General features: G+C 44.1%; 1 protein-coding gene across 2 annotated transcripts; it reads left to right on the top strand.

The window, feature by feature from the left end:
- The first annotated feature begins 1156 nt into the window (after positions 1–1156).
- On the top strand, positions 1157–24551 carry LOC145345420 (uncharacterized). Of its 2 annotated transcripts, XM_080193238.1 has the most exons (7): positions 1157–1359; positions 1461–1496; positions 1684–1728; positions 6573–6734; positions 11905–11971; positions 19756–19899; positions 24305–24551. In XM_080193238.1, exons 1-7 carry the CDS (start codon positions 1303–1305, stop codon positions 24340–24342), a joined length of 549 nt encoding a protein of 182 aa, XP_080049364.1. In that variant the 5' UTR covers positions 1157–1302; the 3' UTR covers positions 24343–24551. The 2 variants fall into 2 exon arrangements, with proteins under 2 accessions (XP_080049364.1, XP_080049365.1); XM_080193239.1 differs by lacking the exon at positions 1684–1728.
- The last annotated feature ends 775 nt before the right edge of the window (positions 24552–25326 follow it).

Genomic DNA, 25326 nt, shown 5'->3' with positions numbered 1-25326 from the left:
CCCTGTCTCAGCTGATCTGCTGCTAAAGACCTCACTTTAGGCTGAACTTATCCTTCTGAGATTCAGGGAGGATGCCAGAGGACTGGAGAATTGTTCCAAACTGGTTCGAAGAAACTACAATTCAGTCCATTTAAATTTGGTGAAACAATGATTTGGGACAAAATTATAAATCACTTGGACAAATATAGATAATTAGAAGAGAATCATACAGTGCAGAAGGAGGCCACTCGACCCATTGAGTCCACACCAAACACAATCCCACCCAGCCCTCACCCCCATAACCTGGGCAGTTACCCTAGCTAGTCCTCCCGAACTAAAGGGCAATTTAGCATGGCCAGTCCATCTAACTGGCACATCTTTGGGAGAAAGCCAGAGCACCCGGAGGAAACCCAGGCACACAGGGGAGAACATGCGGACTCTGTAGAAACAATGACCCAAGCCAGGAATCGAGCCCAGATCCCTGATGCTGTTAGGCAGCAGTGCTCGCCATTGTGCCACCCACACAAATTAGGGCAACATGGTGGCTTAATTGTTAGCACTGCTGCCTCACAGCGCCAGGACAATTCTAGCCTCAGGTGACAGTGTGGAGTTTGCACATTCTCCCCGTGTCTGCGTGGGTTTCCTCCGGGTGCTCCAGTTTCCTCCCACAATCCAAAAACATGGGGGTTAGGTTGATTGGCCATGCTAAATTGCCCCTTAGTGTCAGGGGAACTAGCTAGGAAAAATGCATTGGGTTATGCGGATCAGCCCTGGCAGGATTGTGGTCAGTGCAGACTTAATGGGCCGAATGGCTTCCTTCTGCACTGTAGGGATTCTATGAATTAAGAAAGACAAGCAGAGATTTGTTAAGGCAATTCATGTTTAATTAGTTTCATGGTGTTCTTTCATGATGTGAATTATGTGGTTGATGTTGTGTTAATGGACTTTCAAGAAGCATTGGTGCTTTTTTTTTCAAACTGACCATGAACATGATAAATATTTTATTATTTAGCTATTATTTCTTCCCTGCTTTTCCTATGATCCTATAGTACGATTCCTCATCCCAAGAGAAAGAACTTGGTGGAAATTGGGCTCTTTACTGAACTGTTGCTCAGGAGGAGGCTTAGGGTGGGATTTTCCAGCTGCGCTGGCGCAAAATCGGAAAATCCCTCCCGAGGTTAACAACATATGCCCACTACTATTCCCGTGGCGGTGGGGAAGGGAAAATTCCCCCGATTCTCAGATGCTCCCTCCTCACGTGGGAACATCTGGTAGGTCCCTGCAACTGTCCCACAGCTGTACTGTTTAGATCGGAGATTTACCATGCAGACGAGACACAGACCTTGTGCCTTCCTATTGCAGGGGCTTGGAGCTGATGAGGTTGGAGAGAGTTCTGCACAGAAAACTCATGTCCTCTTTTAGAAATATCACCAGCCAGATTCCCGCTCCTCATGGTGTGTTTTCTTTTTGTCTTCCAACAGGGAAAAACTGGAAGTCGTGGATTTCCGGGTTCACAGGTAAGAAACCAGGAAATTCAAAGGATGCTCGCTTTCGTTGTTACTGTTTTAACCCCTCCTTGTCTCTGTGTCGTGTAATCTAACCAAATTTGTAGCAAAATGATTTTACTGTTGAAATTTACAGTGAAGTTTATTTGAATCTCATAAGACACTGGGAAAACACTTTCTTTGCCTTATTTAATTCCAGGGTTCACCAGGCAGCAGAGGAGACCGGGGGCCCAAGGGTGAACGGGTAAATCATTTATTAAAGTAATTAGTGTTTCTTCAATTAAAGGTAAATTCAGCTCAGACGTATCACCAACTAGTGTGATATTGTCCCTTAGTGGTTTATACAATCGCAGTGTTATATTGTTCCTCAGTGGTTTATACACTCCCAATGTGATGTTGCCACCCAGTGGTTTAAACACTCCCAATGTGATATCACTCCTCTGTGTGTTATACACTCCCGGTGCAATATTGTCTCTGTGTTTTGTACACTCCTAGTGTGATATTGTCTCTCAATGGTTTATACACTCCAAGTGTGATATTGTTCCCCAAGAGCTTTATATACTCCCAATGTGATTTTGTTCCTTAGTGGTTTTTGCACTCCCCACGTGATATTGCACCTCAGTGAGTAATGCACTCCCAGCGTGATATTGTTCCTTGGTGGTTTTTGCACTCCCCGTGTGATATTTTCCTTCTGTGGTTTATATGTTCCCAGTGTGATGTTGCCCTTAGAGAACTATACAGTCCCAGTGTGATATTGCTCCTCAGTGAGTTATACACTCCCAGTGAGATATTGTTCCTCAGTGGTTCATACGTGCCGAGTACGATATTGCCACTCACTGGTTTATAGGCTCCCCATGTGATATTGCCCCCCCTCAGTGAGTAATGCACTCCCCAGTGTGATATTGTCCTTCTGTGGTCTATATACTTCCAGTGTGATATTGCACTTAGGGAACTATACGCTCCCAGTGTGATATTGTTCCTCAGTGGTTTATATACCCTCAGTGTGATATTGCCCTTCAACGACTTATACATTCCCAGTGTAATTTTGTCCTTCACTGATTTATTCACTCCCAGTGTGATATTGTTCCTCTGTGGTTTATACACACCCAGTGTGATGTTGTCCCTCAGTTTTTTCTATACTCCCAGTGTGATATTGTTCTAAGTGGTTTACATAATGCCAGTGTGATATTGTCTGTCTGCGGTTTATACACACCCAATGTGATATTGTCCCTCAATAGTTTATACACACCCAATGTGATATTGTCCCTCATTGGTTTATTCATGCCCAGTGTGATATTGTCCCTCAGTTGTTTATACACCCTCAGTGTGATATTGCCCTTCAGTGACTTATACACTCCCAGTGTAATTTTGTCCTTCAATGATTTATACACTCCCAATGTGATATTGTCCATAAGGGGTTTATATGCTCCCAGTGTAATTTTGTCCCCAGTAGTTTATGCACTCCCAATGAGATATTATCCCACAGTGGTTTATACACTCCCAGTGTGATATTGTCCCTCAGTTTTTTTCCACATGCCCAGTGTTGTATTGCCCCTCAGTGGTTCATTCACTCCCAGTGTGATATTGTCCCTCAGTTGTTTATAGACTCCCAGTGTGATATTGTCCCTTAGTGGTTTATATACACCAATGTGATATTGTCCCTCAGTTGTTTATACACCCTCAGTGTGATATTGCTGTTCAGTAACTTATACGTTCCCAGTGTAATTTGTCCTTCAATGATTTATACACTCCCAATGTGATATTGTCCATAAGTGGTTTATACGCTCCCAGTGTAATTTTGCCCCCAGCAGTTTATACACTCCCAATGTGATATTATCCCACAGTTGTTTATACTCTCCCAGTGTGATATTGTCCCTCAGTTGTTTATACGCTCCCAGTATGATATTGTCCCTCAGTGTTTTTCTATACTCCCAGTGTGATATTGTCCCTCAGTTGTTTATACACTCCCAGTATGATATTGTCCCTCAGTGTTTTTCTATACTCCCAGTGTGATATTGTCCCTGAGTGGTTTACATGCTCGCAGTGTGATATTGCCCCTCAGTGGTTTATATACTCCAGCATCATATTATCCCTCAGTGGTTCTTACAGCCCCTGTGTGATAATGTTCCTCAGTGCTTTATACAATCCCAATGTTACATTGTCCCTCACTGGTTTATACATGTCCAGTGAAATATTGTCCCTCAGTGAGATTATACACATCGTGTAATATTGTCCCTCAGTGGTTTATACATTCCCAGTGTGATATTGTCCCTCAGTGGTTTATACATTCCCAGTGTGATATTGTCCCTCAGTTGTTTAGACATTCCCAGTATGATATTGTCCCTCAGTTGTTTAGACATTCCCAGTATGATATTGTCCCTCAGTTGTTTAAACATTCCCAATGTGATATTGTCCCTCAGTGGTTTATACATTCCCAGTGTGATATTGTCCCTCAGTTGTTTTTACATTCCCAGTGTGACAATTGTCCCTCAGTTGTTTTTACATTCCCAGTGTGATAATTGTCCCTCAGTTGTTTTTACATTCCCAGTGTGACAATTATCCCTCAGTTGTTTTTACATTCCCAATGTGATAATTGTCCCTCAGTTGTTATACATTCCCAGTGTGATATTGTCCCTCAGTGATTTATACATTCCCAATGTGATATTGTCCCTCAGTGGTTTATACATTCCCAATGTGATATTGTCCATCAGTGGTTTATACATTCCCAATGTGATATTGTCCATCAGTGGTTTATACATTCCCAATGTGATATTGTCCTTCAGTGGTTTATACACTGCCCATGTGATATTACCGCTCAGTAGTTTATGCAGTCCAAGTGTGATATTGTTCCTCAGTGGTTTACACATTCCCAATGTGATATATTGCCCCTCATGGGTTTATACACTTGCAGTGTGATATTTTCCCTCAGCAGCTTATACACTCCCAGTGTGATATCGGGCCTCAGTGATTTATACACTCGCAGTGTGATATTGCCCCTCGCTGAGTTATACACTCCCAGTGTGATATTGTTCTTCAGTGGTTTATACACCTCCCAGTGTGATATTGTTCTTCAGTGAGATTATAAACAGCCTGTGTGAAGTTGTCCTTCAGTGGTTTATACACTGCCCGTGTGATATTACCGCTCAGTGATTTATGCAGTTCAAGTGTGATATTGTTCCTCAGTGGCTTATACACTCGCAGTGTAATTTTCCCATCAGTAGTTTGAACACTTCCAGACTGACAATGAATATTAAAGACAGGAATTATCCAAATGCGCTCCTCAGTCTTTGTCTGCTTAGCTCATAGTGGTTGTGAGTACACTGCTAAATATAAGGTAGTCATCAATGAATCTAATCGAGATTTCACAGTTATATTTTCAGTCAGTCAGTGATTTGAATGTGGAGCTTGTTGCCATTCGAGTAGTTGAGGCAAATAAAACAGATCCATGGTGCAGCTAGATGTCGATGAGAGATAAAGCAGCAGCACTCTGAAAGCATGTGAGTCCAGAAAAACCTGTTGGATTTAACCTGTCATTATGAGACATCTTATTGTGCCCACCCCAGATCAATGCCAACAGCTCCACCTAATGAAAGATAACGGAATTGAAGGATATTCTGATACCTTTCCGTGAAAAAAGGGTGGATAAGCTGTGAATGCAGCATTAACAGTAGCAAAAGCAGTTGAACCAGTTTTTGAGCTGTACTTGCTATGTAACTCCGAGGTAACAAAGTGCTAACACCACTGAGTGAAGTAATTTTTTTTTAAAGTGCTTTCATTCCTAATTCCTCTGCAACCAGGAGTCATCAGAGTGGCACGGTGGTTAGCACTGCTGCCTCACAGTTCCAGGGACCCAGGTTCGATTCCGGTCTCGGGTCACTGTCCGTGTGGCGTTTACACATTCTCCCCACGTCTGCGTGGGTTTCGTCCGGGTGCTGCAGTTTCCTCCCACACTCCAAAGATGTGCGGGTTGGATTGATTGGCCATGCTAAATCGTCAGGGGGATTAGCAGGGTAAATACGTGATGGGATTATTGTCGGTGCAGACTCAATGAGCCAAATGGTCTCCTATATATAATGTAGTGAAACTCTATCCCCAAAAGACTCTGGTCGCATTTCTTAGATTGAGATAGATTTGTGTTAAGCCACTGTTTCAAGACAGATGGAGCTAGGATTGGTGAAGGGAATTGAGGTACAGAACAACCATGATCTTTTGGAAAGGCGTGACAGGCTCGAGGGGCTGAATGGCCTCATCCCGTTGCTGTGGGCCTTGCAGCGGTTCAAAAAGTCATCTCATCACCGTCCTCCCGAGGACAGGTAAGAATGGGCAATAAATGCTGACCTTACCAACATCCCACAAATTAATTAAAATAATGAAAGTCCATGTCTGGACTTTGGGGAAACACAGCATGGAGGTGGGGTGGCCTCCGATGCCCCTTCAAGTTGAATGCACACTTTCTGTCTGGGCCTGTGAGGAAGAACCATTTGAGTGTGGTAGTAGGCCTTAGCAAAAGCCAGCATCTGAGGGAGGGCAGTTGGAGAGAGTGAGGAAGAAATATTATTATAAAGCAGAGGTTGACCCACGCGGGCCCCCCCACTTCTCTGAGAACTAACACCAAAATACCCAAAGAGGAGCATCTCGCCTTATAGTCTATAAAAAATCTGTGTAAGGTGCTGTGACCTGCTCTTCAGCAACTTTTAGTGGTTGAATAAAAATAAATCCCTGCAACTCTCTCTAAAATCAAATCTATTTATCTAACTAACGGTGAACAAATTAACTAAATTATTAACAAACCAAATAAATCCCTTCCAACTATTAACCTTATTGCACTGTTAATGTAAGCCTACTTGTGACAAGAATGAATGGTCTCAAGAGCAGTGATTCAAATCTTCAGCATTCTTATTTGTATCAATGTATCACTTATTGGGCATGTTCTCCTTTTTGCTTTTCTCCCAAAAGAGTTCTCCTCTTCCCAAACAAATGTCTCTGAAATTATGTTCTCGTGCCTATTTAAGTTTCCCTTCACACTGTTAATAAGTATTTCTAACGCCCTCTTTAATTTTTGCCTTCTTCATTCTTCTGTTTGAACAGGGTGACCCGGGAATTCTGGGAGATCGTGGCCCTCAGGGTGAAAGAGGAAGGATGGGTCATCCAGGACCTCGCGGGGAGAAAGGAATGATTGGCCCTCCTGGACCAACTGGAAAAGATGGTCCCCCAGGACCTCCAGGTTCCCATGGACCCCCGGGATTTCCTGTAAGAATGACATTACACATCTAAATTGCCATAAAATTCGCATTGGCTTCACATCTAAATTATTTGCGCATCAGTGACACATTTGAGCTAAATTTGGGATCATTTCTTTATGTGGATAAAGATGAGAAATAGTGATAAGTGTTGCAAAGCAGAGGTTGACCAACATGGCGCCCCCCCCCCCCGCCAAACCCTGAGAATTAACACCAAAATACCCAAAGAGGAGCATTTTGCCTTATAATCTATAAAAAGTCTGTGATCTGTTCTTCAGCAACTTTTAGTGGTTGAATGAAAATAAATCCCTGACACACTCTCTAAAATCAAATTTATTTATCTAACTAACGGTGAACAAATTATCTAAATTATTAACAAACCAAATAAATCCCTTCTAACTATTAACTTCATTGCGCTGTTAATGTAAGCCTACTTGTGACAATAATAAATAAACACTCAGTTTGAACATTGGGCTCAGATTTTTCGACAAATCTTTGTCACCATGAAATAATTATTTATTCTGTATGCCAGCTATGGCTCAGTTGGTAACATTCTCTTGTCTCTGAATCAGAAGGTTGTGAGCTCAATTCCCGCTTCAGAGCTTTAGGGCAAAATTAAGTAACTCTCTAGTGCCGTACCGAGGGACTGCTGCGTTACTGGGGATGCTGTCTTTCAACCAGGGCATTAAATCAAAATCCTGTCACCCTCGCCAATGGATGTACAAGATCCCTCCGCTCTAATTTGAAGAAGAGCAAAGGAGTTCCACCTCGTGTCCTGGCAACCCAAAAGGAACAACCAGTAAAAGCTGGAAATGAAAGGTCCAGTATTCCAGTAAACCAATGACTTTTACTGGGATTTGAACATTATTAACCTTTCTTTGTGGGAAATACTTATCCCTCATGCAACATCAAAAAAATAATCTGATTCTCTGGTTGAGATAATGGAGATGCACGGATTGGAGTCACAGCTAACATAAAGGAGGATGGTTGTGGTCGTTGGAGATCAGTCATCTCTGTCCCAGGACATCACTACAGGAGTTCCTTAGGTCAGTGCCCCAACCAATTTCAACTGTTTCACCAATGACCTTCATTCGATCTCAAGGTCAGGAGTGGCATGTTTGCTGGTGACTGCACAATGTTCAATACCATTTGCAACTCCTCAGATGCTGAAGAAGTCCGTGTCCAAATGAGCAAGAGCTAGATAATATTTAGGCTCAATGACCATCTCCAGGAGAGAATTTAACCATCTCCCTTTGTCATTCAATGGCATTTCCATCACCAAATACCCAATTATAAAAATCCTGAGTGTTACCATTGAAAAGAAACTTACCTGGAATGTTTAAATAGTATGGCTACGGGAGCAGGTCAGAGGCTGGGAATTCTGTGATGAGCAACTCACCTCCTGTTCCCCAAAGCCTGTCCACCATCTACAAGACACAAATCAGGACAGTGAGTCAAAAACCTTGAATTCCTTTACTTTTTTTAAAATTTTAATTTGATGTAGTATTGTCACATGTATTAATATACAGTGAAAAGTATTGTTTCTTGCGTGCTATACAGACAAAGTGTATCGATTGTAGAGGAAGAAAGGAGAGGGTGCAGAATGTAATGTTACAGTCATAGCTAGGGTGTAGAGAAAGATCAGCTTAACGCAAGGTAAGTCCATTCAAAAGTCTGATGGCAGCAGGGAAGAAACTGTTCTTGAGTTGGTTGGTATATGACCTCAGACTTTTGCATCTTTTACCCGATGGAAGAAGGTGGAAGGGAGAATGTCCAGGGTGTGTGGGGTTCTTAATTAAGCTGGCTGCTTTGCCGAGGCAGCGGGAAGTTTAGATGGAGTCAATGGATGGGAGGCTGGTTTGCGTGATGGATTGGGCTACATTCACGATCTTTTGTAGTTTTGGGTGGCCTTGGGCAGAGCAGTAGCCGTACCAAGCTGTGACATAGCCAGAAAGAATGCTTTCATGGTGTATCTGTAAATGTTGGTGAGAGTCGTAGCTGACATGCCAAATTTCCTTGGTCTTCTGAGAAAATAGAGGCGTTGGTGGGCTTTCTTAGCTATAGTGTCAGCATGGGGGGACTAGGACAGTTTATTGGTGATCTGGACACCAAACACCTTTGTGGGTGTGTCTAAACCAGACTGGTCATTGCAGTTTAAGAAGGCAGTTGATGCCAACTTCATAGGGCAATTTGGGATGGGCAACAAATGCTGACCTTACCAGTTACACCCACACCCTATAAACCAATTAAAGAGAAAAAGTCTTTCTTAACTCTTACTTCCTCTGAACCACTTTTTTAATACTCAACTGGATCATAGACCCCTATAGTGCAGAAAGAGGCCCTTTGGCCCATAGAGTCTGCACTGAACACCATCCCACCCACGCCCTACCCCCATATCCCTACATATTATACCCACTAATCCCTCTAACCTACACATCCCAGGACACTAAGAGGCAATTTCTTAGCATAGCCAATCAACCTAACCCGCACATCTTTGGACTGTGGGAGGAAACTGGAGCACCCGGAGGAAACCCACACAGACACGAGGAGAATGTGCAAGCTGCACACAGACAGTGACCCGAGCCCAGGAATCGAACCCAGGACCCTGGAGCTGTGAAGCAGCAGTGCTAACTACCGTGCCACCTGGTAACATCTCATCCAAGTCCACGTACAATCACTTTTAAAGAGGAGGTTTTTAAATGTCGTGGTTCAGCCTGATGTGCCAGCCATTAATCACGATTAATCCGTCAGGTAAAACAAGAGATTGAGCTAACAAGAACGTGTCTTACTTCAACCTGGTTTCAGCCAACTTCTGTTTACAGAATTGTCAATCAACTTAGACTTGCAAAGTGCTGGGCTGATTCCTTCAGAAACCTACATCAAGCCAATACTCAGCACAAAAATGCAGGGCTGGTAACATAAATATCCCTGCGAACTATGGAGAGACCAAGGTTATTTTGTGTCCTATATTTTATTTTATGTCTACATCAACGGGGACAAAGTAGAAAATGTCAAGAGCTTCAAGTTTTTAGGTGTCCAGATCACCACCAACCTGTCCTGGTCCCCGCATGCCGATACTATAGTTGAGAAAACCCACCAACGCCTCTACTTCCTCAGAAGACTAAGGAAATTTGGTATGTCAGCTACGACTCTCACCGACTTTTACAGATGCACCATAGAAAGCATTCTTTCTAGTCTGGGGCGGCACGGTAGCACAGTGGTTAGCACTGCTGCTTCACAGCTCCAGGGTCCTGGGTTCGATTCCTGGCTTGGGTCACTATCTGTGTGGAGTTTGCACGGTTTCTTCATGTCTGCGTGGGTTTCCTCCGGGTGCTCCGGTTTCCTCCCACAGTCCAAAGATGTGCGGGTTAGGTTGATTGGCTGTGCTAAGAAATTGCCTCTTAGTGTCCAAGGATGCGTAGCTTAGAGGGATTAGTGGATATAATATGTAGGGATATGGGGGTAGGGCCTGGGTGCAATTGTGTTTGGTGCAGACTGGATGGGCCGAAGGGCCTCTTTCTGCACTGTAGGGTTCTATGGTTGTATCACAACTTGATATGGCTCCTGCTCTGCCCAAGGCCGCAATAAACTACAAAAGGTCGTGAATCCAACATAGAACATTACAGCGCAGAACAGGCCCTTCGGCCCACGATGTTGCGCCGACCAGTTTTTTAAAAAAAAACACTGACCCACTAATCTAAACCAATCCCTTTCCGTCCATAAACCTATCCACAGATCTCTTAAACGCCCCCAAACTAGGCGCATTTACAACTGCAGCAGGCAGGGCATTCCAATCCCTCACCACCCTCTGGGTAAAGAACCTACCCCTGACATCCGTCCTATAACTACCCCCCCCTTAATTTAAAGCCATGCCCCCTCGTGCTAGATTTCTCCATCCGAGGAAAAAGGCTATCACTATCCACCCTATCTAAACCTCTAATCATCTTATATGTTTCAATAAGATCCCCTCTTAGCCTCCTTCTTTCCAGCGAAAACAACCCCAAATCCCTCAGTCTCTCCTCATAGGACCTCCCCTCCATACCAGGCAACATCCTGGTAAACCTCCTCTGCACCCTCTCCAAAGCCTCCACATCCTTCCTGTAATGTGGGGACCAGAACTGCACACAGTACTCCAAGTGCGGCCGCACCAGAGTTGTGTACAGTTGCAACATGACGCTGCGACTCCTAAATTCAATCCCCCTACCAATAAACGCCAAGACACCGTATGCCTTCTTAACAACCTTATCTACTTGATTCCCAACTTTCAGAGATCTATGTACACATACACCTACATCCCTCTGCTCCTCCACACTATTCAAAGTCCTCCCATGCAAACCAGTCTCCCATCCATTGACTCTGTCTACACTTTCTGCTGCCTCGGCAAAGCAGCCAGTATAATTAAGGACCCCATGCACCCCGGACATTCTCTCTTCCACCTTCTTCCTTCAGAAAAAAGACATAAAAGTCTGAGGTCACGTACCAAACTTCTTCCCTGTTGCCATCAGACTTTTGAGTGGACGTTGCATTAAGTTGATTTTTCGGTACACCATATTTGTAACTGTAACTCTACATTCTGCACTCTCTCATTTTCTTCTCTATGAATGGTATGCTTTGTGTATATAGCGCCCAAGAAACAGTACTTTTCACTGTATGCTAATAGATGTGGTAATAATAAATCAAATCAAAGTTATTCATTATTTCTGGAAGCTTGGGTAAACTTTGCATTTTTCTTCACTTCATCAACAATACACGGAAAGAGATCTCATTCTACACAGCTGGTCCCTGTATTAGATATTCCTTCAAATGTACTTGAAGACATTAGTGAAGGAAAGGAAGCCAAAATCACACTATGTACAAATTCAAGGTTTGATAGTGGTGTCCTGGTCTATTCCAATGAACCAGATTGTCCCCCAACTATCCAGTAATCAACTGAAAATGTCCACAATACATTACACCTACAGCTATTCATCCCCAGAGTAAACAGCTCTATTTTCTAGGTTTATTAGCACTTCAATTTTAAATTACATTCAGAGCTGGAACACTTTTTTTATTTCTGATAACTCTCTCCCTGATAAGTTCACTGTTTGTTCTGTTATGCTGCTTTACTTGCTACCATTAAATGTTGATCTTTTGACGTCTTGACTGATTATTTCCTGAAACTTGTCTCTTTCCTTCACCAGGGCAGAAATGTGACATTTGAAGATATAGCAAGATTTATAAGGCAGGAGGTCCACAGGGTTTTTGAAGGTAAGACGTGGATTAAATTTCACATCAGTCAATGTCCACTGGAAGGCTTAACAACTCTGTATCTCCCTTATTCCATCTGCTATTAATCTAAAATGGCCCAGCAATCTCACAAGAGAACTGGATAATAATGGGCTCTGATAACTGGGGCAACAGCCAGTACTCTAAAATTGGCCTCAGAACCATGTGTTGAGAAGGAAGGCAATGAAACAAGCTTTTGGTCCTTCATTCATGCCGATGTGAGATCAGGTTTTGCCAATACCATCCATGATAAATAATCTGACAGTTCTCAGTATTTTACCTGGAGCCAGGAGTGGACCATTCAGCCCCTTAAACCTAATCTGCCATTCAATTTAATCATAACCTTTAGGGGAAGAGAGATGTATACTTCCTCTACCTCAAATGTGTACAAAAAATTGCTGTCTAATTCCACTCCTGGCTCTAATTTTGACGTTTTATTCTCGTGTTCCTCTTGCACCAGGGAATACTTTTTCTCTCTATTTCCTTATCGAACACACAAGACATTCCAAAGTCAAGAAGATACAAGTTTATGCAACTCTCTGTCCACCTAATTTAATCCGCTAAAGACTTGGTATTATTTTGATTAATCTCTTCCTTGGCTAATAATACTTTCCTGAGACTTGATGCTGGAACTGACTCATGCACATAGGAACAGTGGAGCTTGGTGAAGTTTCTGTACAACTAAAACTTTACTCGCTTGTAGAAGATTTTCATCAGATTCCATCTGGAATATTGAACACTAAACATAAACATATATTTATGTGATGTCAACAGAGTAAGACTTTTTCTAAGTCATAAGTTTTATTATCTAATAAATATATGAATAGCAGGGAAGTTCCAAATTCTGGAGTACACATTCTGTTCCATGTGGGAACTAAATGACACGTCCATGACCTGGATACCCATATGTATAAAAAGTGTTTTCAGTTAGAACATAGAAACTAGAAGCAAGAGTAGGCCATTTGGCCCCTCAAGCCTGCTCTACTATTCTTTTTGATCATAGCTGATCATCAAATTCAATATCCTGATCCTCCCTTCCTCCCATATAGAGTCAAAGAATGCAGAGGGAGGCCCTTCAGCCCATTGAGTCTGCACCAACCACAATCTCACCCAGGCACCAACCCCATACATTTGCCCTCGTTATTTCCCCAACACTAAGGGGCAATTTAGCATGGCCACTCCACCTAACCCGCACATCTTTGGACTGTGGGAGGAAACCTGAGCACCCAAAGGAAACCCACGTAAACACGAGGAGAATGTGCAAACTCTACACAGACAGTGACCCTAGCTGGGAATCGAACCCAGGTCCCTGGCAGTGTGAGCGCTAACCACAGTGCTGGGATTCCCTGATCACTTTAGCCCCAAGAGCTCTATCTAATTTCTTCTTGAAATCAGACAACGTTTTGGCCTCAACTACATTCTGGTAGTGAATTCCACACATTCACCACTCTCTGGGTGAAGAAATTTCTCCTCACCTCAGTTCTTAAAGGTTTAACTCTCATCCTCAAACTTAGTGTTAGGGGGACTAGCTGGGGTAGATGTATGGGGTTGATGCCTGGGTGAGATTGTGGTTGGTCCAGACTCAATAGACTCTGCTTTGTCGGATTCTATATGGGAGGAAGGGAGGATCAGGATATTTGATGATCAGCCATGATCAAAATGAAGGGCAGAATGGCCTACTCTTGCTTCTAGTTTCTATGTTCTGGCTGAAAACACTTTTTACACATATGGGTATCCAGGACATGGATACGTCATTTAGTTCCCAGTTCTGGACTCCCCACCATTGGGAACATTCTTTCTGAATCTGCTTTGTCTAACCCTGTTAGAATTTTATAAGTTTCTATGAGATCCCCTCTCAAAGAACATAAGAACATAAGAAATAGGAGCAGGAGTAGGCCATCTAGCCCATCGAGCCTGCCCCACCATTCAATAAGATCATGGCTGACCTGTCGTGGCTCAGTTCCACATTCCCGCCCTCTCCCCATAACCCTTAATCCCCTCGCTTATCAAAAACCCATCAACCCGCGTCTTAAAAATATTTAGCGAGGCAGCCTCCACCACTTCAACAGGCAGAGAATTTCAGAGATTCACCACCCTTTGAGTGAAGAAGTTCCTCCTCAACTCCGTTCTAAACCGCCCCCCCCCCCCCTTTATCTTGAGGCTGTGTCCTCTAGTCCTACTGTCCTTTCTGAGCGGGAAGAGTCTCTCCACCTCTATCCTATCCATCCCATTCATCATCTTATACGCCTCAATGAGATCTCCCCTCATTCTTCTAAACTCTAACGAGTACAAGCCTAGTTTATTCAGCCTCTCCTCATAGCTCAACCCCCTAAACTCCGGCATCAGCCTAGTAAACCTCCTCTGCACTCCCTCCAAGGCCAAAATATCCTTGCGTAAGTGCGGCGACCAAAACTGCACACGGTACTCCAGCTGCGGCCTCACCAATGCCCTATACAGCCGCAGCAAGACCTCCCTACTTTTATATTCAATCCCCCTCACTATGAAGGCCAGCATCCCAAACAACAGTGCAGCACAGGAAACAGGCCCTTCGGCCCTCAAAGCCTGTGCCGCTCATTGGTCCAACTAGACCATTCGTTTGTATCCCTCCATTCCCAGTCTGCTCGTGTGACTATCCAGGTAAGTCTTAAATGATGCCAGCGTGTCCACCTCCACCACCCTACTTGGCAGCGCATTCCAGGCCCCCACCCCGCTCTGTGTAAAAAAAACGTCCCTCTGATATCTGAGTTACACCTCGCCCCTCTCACCTTGAGCCCGTGACCCCTCGTGATCGTCACCTGCGACCTGGGAAAAATCTTCCCGATGTTCACCCTATCTATACTCTCACTCTTCTAAACTCCAGTGAACATAATCCTGTCCTCATTTGACAGGCCTGCCATCCCAGTGTAAACCTACACTGTACTCCCCCAGAAAAGGACATTAAAACTGCACACAAAACTCTCGGTGTAGCCTCACCAACGCCCTACACAGTTGTAGCAAAACACTCCTCTCCCTATACTAAAATCCTCTTGCTATGAAGGTCAACATACCATTTGCCTTGTTCCTGCCTGCTGGATCTTCGCATTTACTTTCAGCTTGAACTTAGTGTTTCAGAGCCATTCAGCTTTCTCCTGCTCCGAATTCAAATGTTATTCTGTATTGTAGAAATCATGGACCTCCTATAATGCAGAAGGAGGCCATTTAGCCCATTGAATCTGCACCGACAAATTCCACCCAGACCTTATCCCCGCAACCCCACATATTTACCCCACCAATCTCTCTAACCTACACATCCCGGGACTCTAAGCGTCAATTTTAGCACGGCCAGTCAACCTAACCCGCACATCTTTGGACTGTGGGAGGAAACCGGAGCACCCGGAGGAAACCCACACTGACACAGGGGAATGTGTAAACCCCACACAGACAGTGACCCAAGCCGGAATCGAACCCAGGTCCCTGGAGCTGTGAAACAGCAGTGCTTACCACTGTGCCACCATGCAGCTGGGATTTTGCTACCTCCTGCCTTTGACCTTAGATCCCCTCAAAAGCACGGGGTTGAATTTTTCTGGCTCAGAATGGTGGAGTGTAGCCTGAAGGTGGAGGGGATTTGGGTGGTGAGGGTGGAGGGGAGGCCAAGAGGAGCTGAATTGGGATGTTCCCGGGATGCTTTCCCGGGTGTGATGTGGGAAGTGGTGAATTGCATACCGGCTGCATGGAGACGGCCAGGCAATTTCAATAGTGCAGGCCCGATGATAAACGATTTTGCAATGCTGGATTGCCCCTCCCCCTCCCACCTTCCTCCACCCACCACCAGCCCCAGTGGAGGTGGCCACCCCTGTGGCAAGTCTGTTGAGCCATCAGAGTAAGAGACTGCATTTCCCAAAGAGAGGGAACCTCAATCAGGGAAGGAAATCTTGATGATCAAATTGAAGGGTTTTCCCTCCAATTCAAGGAACCTAGAACCTTCTTCCTTTCTGAAATCATGATTATTAACGCCTGCATTTTGAGGCACCTTCCCCGTCACCTACCAGTCTCAACAGCACCAATCTGTTCCCACATTTGAGGTTCCAGAGTTGCTGCCCCTCTAGTCGGATAGGCAACACTGGATGTCCACTGGCCAGCCGTAGGCCGGGTGCCAATTCCGGGAAAGTAGCTTCTCTGGTCCGACGTAGAAACATGGAAAATAGGTGCAGGAGTAGGCCATTCAGCCCTTCGAGCCTGCAGCACCATTCAATGCGATCATGGCTGATCGTGCACCTTCAGTATCCCACTCCCGCTTTCTCTCCTTACCCCTCCAATCCCGTTAGCCACAAGGGCCACATCCGGCTCCCTCTGGAAAATATCTGACAAACTGGCCCCAACAGCTTTCTCTGGTAGCGAATTCTACAGGTTCACAACTGTCTGAGTGAAGAAGTTCTTCCTCATCTCAATCCTGAATGGCTTACCCCTTATTCTTAGACTGTGACCCCTAGTACTGGACTTCCCCAACATCAGGAACATCTAGCCTGTCCAGTCCCATCAGGATTTTATATGATTCTATGAGATTGGGGAGCAAGCGGGTAAGTGGACTGATCCACTTCAGATCAGCCATGATCTTATTGAATGGCAGGCCAGGCGCAAGGGGCTAGATGGCCTACTCCTGCTCCTATGTCTTACGTTCTTATGTAGATCCCCTCTCATTCTTCTAAATTCCAGTGAATACAAGCCCACTTAATCCAATCTTTTTTCATATATCAATCCTGCAATTCCAGGAATCAGTCTGGTGAACCTTCGCTCAATCGTAAGAATGTCCTTCCTCAAACCAAAACTGCACACAGTACTCAAGATGCGGCCTCACCAAGGCCCTGTCTAGCTGCAGCAAGCATAACTGCTGGCAAGTGTGGGCTCAGGAGACCCATGTGGTCCTGAGGTGAGAATCCCAAAACCGATGGGAAAATCCAGCCCCACGATTTCATAAAATTATATCCTCATCTATTTCAATGATCATTTTACATGCTCGATTGTGGATAAAGTTAAAGGATCTGAAAGATGGCATGTTCAAAGGTTCTCTTTGGTGCGGAAACCAAGCTTTGAAAATTTAGACTACTGTCTAAAGAGGTAAACTCAGGTAGCCTCCCGATGACGATGGTTCTGCTCCTTTCCACTAATAATAATAATCACTTACAGCTCTGTTGTGGGGCACCCGAGGTGACCGGTACTGACTAAAGTTTAGACAATTCAAGCCTCCCAAGGCAAACATCTCTGCATTAAGACATAACCTTATTTAAACCAGTGGCTGCCAGGAGTTCGTCAAAAGGTTAATTAGTTCTGGCATAGACCAGCAAAACCTCTCCGATGAATCTAACATATACAATCAAAAATGATTATAGCTTTTTCTTATCAATCATTTCTGCCTTTCAGTAACTTCAAATCAATCACTGTCAGGATGCACAAATCAATGTCAAATACTTTAGCCAGTCGAATTCCACCCTTCACCATAATGGTATTTTCTTAGCCCGTGAAATCGGAAGCTGACTCCTCCATGGCTGACCCCACACCCTGGTTGCCTAGTAGTCTAAGACACTCAGCCCAGAGTTCAAATAAATGTTCTCACGGGTTCCCTTGAAGGTCACTGTCTAACCAGACTAACTCATGACACCACATCTGGCCACCAGTCCATCTCTTCTAAACCGTGAAATACGATAAAGTGTTCTAAATGTTCTCCCATCTGAAACTTTACTGATAAAACTTGCATATATCCATATATTCTCTCGAGATAAGAGAGGGGATTAAGGGTTATGGGGAGAGGGCGGGAATGTGGAACTGAGCCATGACAGATCAGCCATGATCTTATTGAATGGCGGGGCAGGCTCGAAGGGCTAGATGGCCTACTCCTGCTCCTATTTCTTATGTTCTTATATGGCTTTGCCCGAATTACTGTTACCATGACGCCTTGCGGTAAAATGCTTTTTGATTAAAGTTAACATTTCTTAAAGTCAGCAATTCAAAATATCAGCACATGTGTTTTACAATCATAAACATTTATTTGAATCATCTCCTATGTGTAAATTGCTTCTTGTTAGCTCATAAACTTATTTTAAACGTCATTTACAAATGCTGCTAGTTCTGTCAGTGCCTTAATGTCTGCTAGTTTAAAAATCTTATCACCCCATTAGGGGCTCCACTTATAAGCTCTTTCATGCAGGGTCTGAGCTTTCCATCTTCCTGATACCATAATTCTTATTGAGACTATTGATTGTAAAATGCACTGTAACTGGAACTTGACAATAACTTCCACCAGAGAGTTCTTCCGCTTTTATAGTCAATGTTGCTCATGTTTTTTTAACACGATAACCGTCCAGTTAAATGCAGTTTAATTCATCTCAGCAATTATTCATTACTCTTGTGTGTAGTCACTTTGTTTGAACACTAATCTAATCAGATGGTGCACATACTGAATAATGTATACCCAGCAGCGATTGCAAAGCAGTAATCTAATCAAGTGTTTTAGATGGTTTATATGGAACAGTGCATCCCCAGAGAGATTACCAGCCTGTAATCGAATCAGAGGATTTCAGTAGTGTATAATGGAGATTCCAAAATGATTCAAAGATCTTAATCTGATTCAAAGGTGCATTCATAAACTCTTGTGGCAAAGCACTGAGTGATTGTAGCTTTCTGATGGATAATGGGAGATTAGGAATTGCGATGGCATTGCGGTATCCTACTTGAGGATCTATGATTCATTTCAATAGAAGTCTCTGGTCGGAATTCTCTGATGTACACACTGCCCTCTACTGCTACCTGCGAGAATGGGGAATTTGGCGCTCAGCCAAATCTCTTCCACAGCAGCGGGACAGGAGAATCCCAGCCGCAGGCAAGACTGGAGAATCTGTGTCTCCGTATCCAGGACCCGTCTTTTCCAGCTAGTTTTAACTTCCCTCTCCGAAATCTCATACAGTGGCTTGATGTCCATTTCTGCATTTACTTTTCCCCCTCTCATCTCCAAGTACTTTGGGATTTTCTACATTAGTTACCCAAAGGGTACTAGAAATCTGGAATCCTCTCTTCCAAAAAAATCTATCAAGGATGTGAGTCAACTGAACGTTTCAGAAGTGAGATTGAAAGCTTTTTTTGAGGGAAGGGTATTAAGGGCTGAGGATTCAGTCCCAGGAGGGGGAAAAAAACAATAAAACTAGAGAAATAAGAATATTGGTGCAAAGGGCAGCACAGTAGCACAGTGGTTAGCACTGCTGCTTCACAGCTCCAGGGACCTGGGTTCGATTCCCGGCTCAGGTCACTGTCTGTGTGGAGTTTGCACATTCTCCTCGTGTCTGCGTGGGTTTCCTCCGGGTGCTTCGGTTTCCTCCCACAGTCCAAAGATGTGCGGGTTAGGTTGATTGGCCATGCTAAGAAATTGCCCCTTAGTGTCCAGGGATGCGTACGTTAGGGATTAGTGGGTATAATATGTAGGGATAGGGCCTGGGTGGGATTATGGTCGGTGCAGACTCAATGGGCCAAAGGGCCTCTTTCTGCACTGAATGATTCTATGAAACTGGTCTTGCACACCTTGAAATGGAACACAGGGAAATAAGAATGCTATTGCACACGTTTTTTTTTCCTTTCAGGAGGTGATTAGATGGAATTAAGATACAGATCAGCCACGATCTAACTGAATGGTGAAAATGGGCTGAATGGCCTCCCCATTGTTCCTATGTAAATGTACGGAGGTTATTCTTTTGCGATGGAGCTGCACGGTTTGCTCATTTTACACTTATTTTCTTTTCCAGAGAAACTAGCCCACTACAAACTCAAGTCCCCTGCAGCAATGTTGGCCGCTCAAGCTAAAAGCGGCCCCCCGGGGCCACCAGGGAATGATGGCCTACCTGGATTACCAGGACCTCGAGGAGAGATTGGACCGCAAGGAGCCAGAGGCAAGATTTATCCACATTAATGAGCATAAGAGCCTTTTTTTTATATAATTGAATGTCTCGTCATGTCCCCAAACTGACAACAGTCCACTAGATAACAAAAGAAGATCATTCTTAACAAACAGAAAGTTATGTTGGTTTGCTAAGGTTGAGATGTGTGTTGATTGGCCCATGAGAGAGCGAACAGAGTCCCCTGCTGGCTTGAGTGGGAAATGATGACGGTAGTGCAGGAACCAAACGCAAGGTGGATAATACTGTTAAATAGTCTCGCTGCTCAGAACTGCTCTATTTAACATCTCAGAGTTCTGAATAGTGCTATACAGGCCTTCAGATTATTGAGGAGTAAACTGCTTGTTAAATATTCTTAGGCTCAACATCGATCAAGCACAAGGAAAATTGTCCTTTAAAGGATGTTCCCCAGGATAGAGCGTTTGAGCAATGAAGAGAGGCTAAACAAGCTCGGGTTGTTTCCTTTAGAGGAGAGAAGCCTGAGGTGGGGGGACCTGGTTGAGGTGGATAAGATTATGAGGGGAATGGACAGGGTGGCTAGGAAGCTGCTGTTGGTTGAAGGGTCAACAGCGAGAGGAGATAATTTTTAGTTGAGGGACAGGAGGTTTAGAGGGGATTTGAGGAAATGCTTTTTGAGGCAGAGGTTGCTGAGTCTGGAATGCACTGCCTGGGAAGGTGGTAAAGGCAGGAAACCTCACAATCTTTAAAAAGTACGCAGATGGGCCTTGAAATGTCCTAACATTCAAGGGTATGGGCCAATTGCTGGAAAATGGGTTTAGTGTAGCTTTGCCGGGTGCAGACTCGATGGGCTGGAGTGTCTCTTTTGTACTGCATGACTTTACAATTCTGAAACAGTTTTAAACATAATGAAAGGAACTACACAGTTTAGTCATGGAGATACAGCATTTTCCCAATAACTGATGATAATTCTCAGAATTGCAAATTAACAGTGACCACGAACGATGTCACAAAAGAAGGGGCAATGTGCAGCTCATTAGTAGGGGAACAGTAACTGTGAGGGATGGGATGTGGAATGGCACAGGAGGCTGCTGGCGCTGTGAAGCAGCAATGCTAACCACTGTGGGAATGAGGCACTGATCTGGATGCTGTGCTGCTCTCTGAATTACGCTGCTGTGGTTGTAACAGAGGAGAATCTGGAGCTGGTTGGAGTGGCACAGTGATTAGCACTGCTGCCTCACAGCTCCAGGGACCTGGGTTTGATTCCCGACTTAGGTCACTATCTGTGTAGGATTTGCACATTCTCGCTGTGTCTGTGTGGGTTTCCTCAAGTGCTCTGGATTCCTCCCACAGACCACAGTTGTGCGAGTTAGCTTGATTGGCCATGCTAAAATTGCCCCTTAGTGCCCCGGGATGTGTAGGTTAGAAGGATTAGCAGGGCAAATGTGAGGGTTTAGGGGGATAGCGAGTGGCTGGGATTGCTGTCAGTGCAGACTTGATGGGTCAAATAGCCTCCTTCTGCACTGTAGAGATTCTGTGACTCAGTGGTGAAACTCATTTTAATGATAGTAGCTTTACGTTGAGGAAGTCCTATCCACAGACTCACCTCAAATCCAATTAAGAACAACAAGTATGAATAGAAAATTGAATGTATCATGTGGATATAACTGAGTTTCTTATAATCTAGCCCATTGGGTGGGAAAAGGAGGAGTGTGTCATATCCCTCCCTTCCCTCCCCAACCCTCGCCTCCCATCTTCCACTTATTTTTGCTCCTTACTTGAATTTGTGGGGAAGAACCTCCACTGCGCTATATCAAGTCACCTAACTGCCAGAGAGGACAGATTAAAATTAAAATCCCCCAAAATCTTTGTGCTGATTATATCAACATCAAGAGGTGTTTGATGAGCTAGGGTGGTGACGTTTAAACAAAACACACATTGCACGATAAAACATTCGAGCGAGCAAATTATAGAGCCATCAATTATTTCATTCTTTCCAAGGAACTTCACAAAAATCTATACTTTGTGGGAAAAGAGTTCTCATACTTTGGGCCTGTAACCTGTCTGGCATTAAAATGCAGATTTCCCAATATTTCTTTAGTCAGATATTACTGATTTACTTATGTCTGTAGCCGGATGATGCTGATTTATGGAGCTCCCCTGAATGCAAACGTTTATATCACAGACATAAGAACATTGACCGAGATCTTAATGTACTAAGACCTGAGGGAAGCTCCGATATTGAATTGCACATCATGTCCTCCAGAAATGCCAAACCTGCATGCCTCCACGTGTTCTCTTGGCACTCCTCACAGTCTACCCACCTGAGTAGCCTTTTAGAAAAAAGTATAACCTCTCAAAACTGTGTTTATCCCTTGCAGAAGAAGGTTGTCACCAACTGACCGAGGTTGGGCTTTTGGAAAACTTCAGAAATGATTATGCACTTTAGATTTTAAACCTGAGAAGTTGCTGGAGTCCTCATGTACTCAGTTCAATTCTGACGTGTAAAAAGGTCAAGACAGCCCAGCTTATATCTTGAATGAACAGCTGCCAAATCTTCCTTGTTCCAGAAAACCTCGCCAGGCTGTAGAGAGCAGATTTGTCCAATAGCCAACACACAACATGGCACCAAGAATGTTCAGTAAACCTTCTCTCTTCCGCAAAAAGCTATCACCAAAAACATTTCAGGCAGTTCTTCCCCAACTGTTGAAGCGAAAGATTTCTTCCACATTAAAGAGTTGACTTGTCAGCGGTACATGGCATGAGGAAAAGTTAGTTGTCCAACAGATGTTTACTTCTCTTCCAGTTTACAACTGTCCGGTGATATTTTATAACTTTCGGTGTGCAATCTAAATTTTTATCTTTTCTTTTCTCCAAAGCTTTAAACACATCACTTGACATTATTCCTAACACCTCCGTTGTGCTGAAATCCAGATTTATAGAACCATAGAATCCCCACAGTGCAGAAAGTTACCATTCGGCCCATCGAGTCTTCACTGACTCTCCAATAGAGCATCTTACACAAGCCCATCATTCATTGGACAGTCTTCAACTTTGAGCTATTCTAGGCCAGGATCAAAGTAGTAGACATCCTTATTTTATTTATACAGTCATGATGTGGAGATGCCATTACTTATACAGTAGAACATTCACTTAAAGTAAACTTGTGTTACCTGAGAATTGCCTCTTGATTAATTGTATCGTATCTCCTACGTTAATCAAGAAGGCAGCTCACCATTACTCTCTCCAGGGCAGTAAATGATGGGCAATCAATTCTGGCCTAACCAGTGATGCTTCTGGGTAAGTATTGTAACCATCCAGACTGAACCTCCAACGGATAACCCCACTTTCCATACCCTTCAAGGATTTGCCCCAACTAACCTTCCCCATGACATTTCCCAAACCCTCAACCCTTCCATGATAGTTCCCCCATCTGCATGGAGTTCCTCACCCTCCAACTCCAACTCCAGCAGGTTTGACTCTGACTCCCACGCCCACCTGACGCATGACATATGATCTCCTGTATTGACTGTCCCCTATTACCTGAGCCCATCCCAAGCACATGCCCTTACCCCCCCCATACCCTTCCATCTCAACCCTCACCCCACTTCAACCTGATCAAACCCGCCCTTGATCCATCCAACCTTTCCGCCCCAACTTCAGTCCAAACCTCACAATTCAACAAACCCTTGAAGCCCCCTCGACCTGCCCCTCCCAACCCCACCGCACCCCAGTCCGACCTGACTCCACCTGCACCCACCAACCTGAGCAGACACCGCCAGCCCGATCCAACACCCTGACCTGACCCATCCCAAATACCCAACTGGGCCCCAATACCCAAACCCTCAACCAGACCTAGACCACAACTACCCACCCCGCCCCCAACATGTAACTGACTAGACCCCCCCCACAACCTTATCAGACCCCACACCCAGCATGACCCTCCCATACCCAACTGGACCCCCATAATTGAACCCAACCCTCCCCCACTGACCTAACCTGACCCTCAACAACCCTATCCCACCCCTCCGCCGACCTGATGCAAGCTCCCATTGACTCAACCATCTCATCCACAGTCCGCCCCACCCCACCACAGGCCCAACCCAACCTAAGACCCCCCCCTCCCCACCATCATCACCACCCCTTCCCCCACCTGAAAAAAATATTGACCAATATTAATTGGGCAGGGAGTGGCAATCCAACATGCCGATTACCACTCTGAGAAAGTCATGCCCTGTTATTGCCCCTTACATAGGTTTTCTGTTAAAAAGAAATAGGAATGATTAGTATCATTATGCACCATCGTAGCCTATCTTCAGCTCTTTCTGTAATAGCACAATTCCTCTGTGCACTTCCAGCTTGTTAAACATAATTGATGCATTATTACTAAGTTTCTAACTTCACCTCTGCGCAAGAAAACGCCATTTTATTTCCCTTTCAGGAGAGAAAGTCAAAATAGAATGGAAGAGAAAGCAATGAGGCATGCCCCCGATAATTGTTTTAACCCTTATCTGGGGGACAGACACCAGTAGCACGAAGAGGACCCATTCACCGCTGCTTGAAATACCATTGTACTTGGACCAGGTGGACAACCCAGTGAAGAAGTGTGGTTTGGATTGCAGAGTGTTCGAGATTCTTGATGATACTGGGTGGTTTGCCAGTCCATATTCCAGTGACAGTGTTACTTCTCTGGGTCAACCCTCTTTCCCCATGGCGGGAGATTTTCCCTGACGCACCCTTGACATTTCAGTTGCCTGTTCATGTTACCCGGACTTCTTTTTACCTGTGGAAGAATACATATCATGGATTATAATTATTGAATTGTTTTCTCGAGGTGTTTTTTTTTGTATTATCAGAAACTTTGCTCTATATTTTTTGATTTTTTTAAGTAAATGCCTTGAAATTTTCAACATTGCCTCTTCGTCATTTTCTTTTTGAGTCATTCAAACTCTTCATTCCTGCCCAACAAAGTGTTCTTTGAAGATCAGACAGTCTTCAGTGTCATTGGATGATTAGGCTACATACACAATCTTACGCTAATGCTAAACTTCATCCTGTTGGTTTATGGGCTTTCTTTTAGAAGACTCATCTTTTCTTAAATATTCCTAATGGAACGATTTCAGATGCAAGTAAGCGTGGAAAACATGCACCTTGTTCTTTTTCTTTAAGAACGAAGAACATTTCACCACAAATATTGTGTGGAAAAGCTCAGTACAGGGTGCTCTTAAACATTTGAATACTAATGGCAGCAATCATCTCGTTCAAGCTTCGCCACTTGTATTTCCCACATTGTAGAAGAGTTCAAATGTGTAGAAGAATACGTGCTAAGCCAAAAACTAGAGCTGATGCCACATGTGTTTAATTTTAATCAATAAGAGGTAGTAAGGTCCGATTAAAGGAAATGCCACAGTTGGAGAAAATGCAAGTTTTAACACACTGAGAAGGTGGGGAGTATTTGATGAA

The sequence above is a fragment of the Carcharhinus amblyrhynchos genome, chromosome 7 (assembly GCF_965287045.1).
Source record: "Carcharhinus amblyrhynchos chromosome 7, sCarAmb.v2.hapA, whole genome shotgun sequence".
Taxonomy (NCBI): Eukaryota; Metazoa; Chordata; class Chondrichthyes; order Carcharhiniformes; family Carcharhinidae; genus Carcharhinus; species Carcharhinus amblyrhynchos.
Note: the sequence above shows the minus strand (reverse complement) of the source record. Positions and strands in the feature narration are given on the sequence as shown.

What these genes read in the sequence shown, in the direction of transcription:
- LOC145345420 (XM_080193238.1), top strand. Translation starts at nt 1,303, where the DNA reads ATGCAGACGAGACACAGACCTTGTGCCTTCCTATTGCAGGGGCTTGGA. An exon ending in GTGGATTTCCGGGTTCACAG is followed by an intron (nt 1,497 to 1,683) that starts GTAAGAAACCAG and finishes ATTTAATTCCAG; the next exon opens with GGTTCACCAGGCAGCAGAGG. An exon ending in TGGACCGCAAGGAGCCAGAG is followed by an intron (nt 19,900 to 24,304) that starts GCAAGATTTATC and finishes TTTCCCTTTCAG; the next exon opens with GAGAGAAAGTCAAAATAGAA.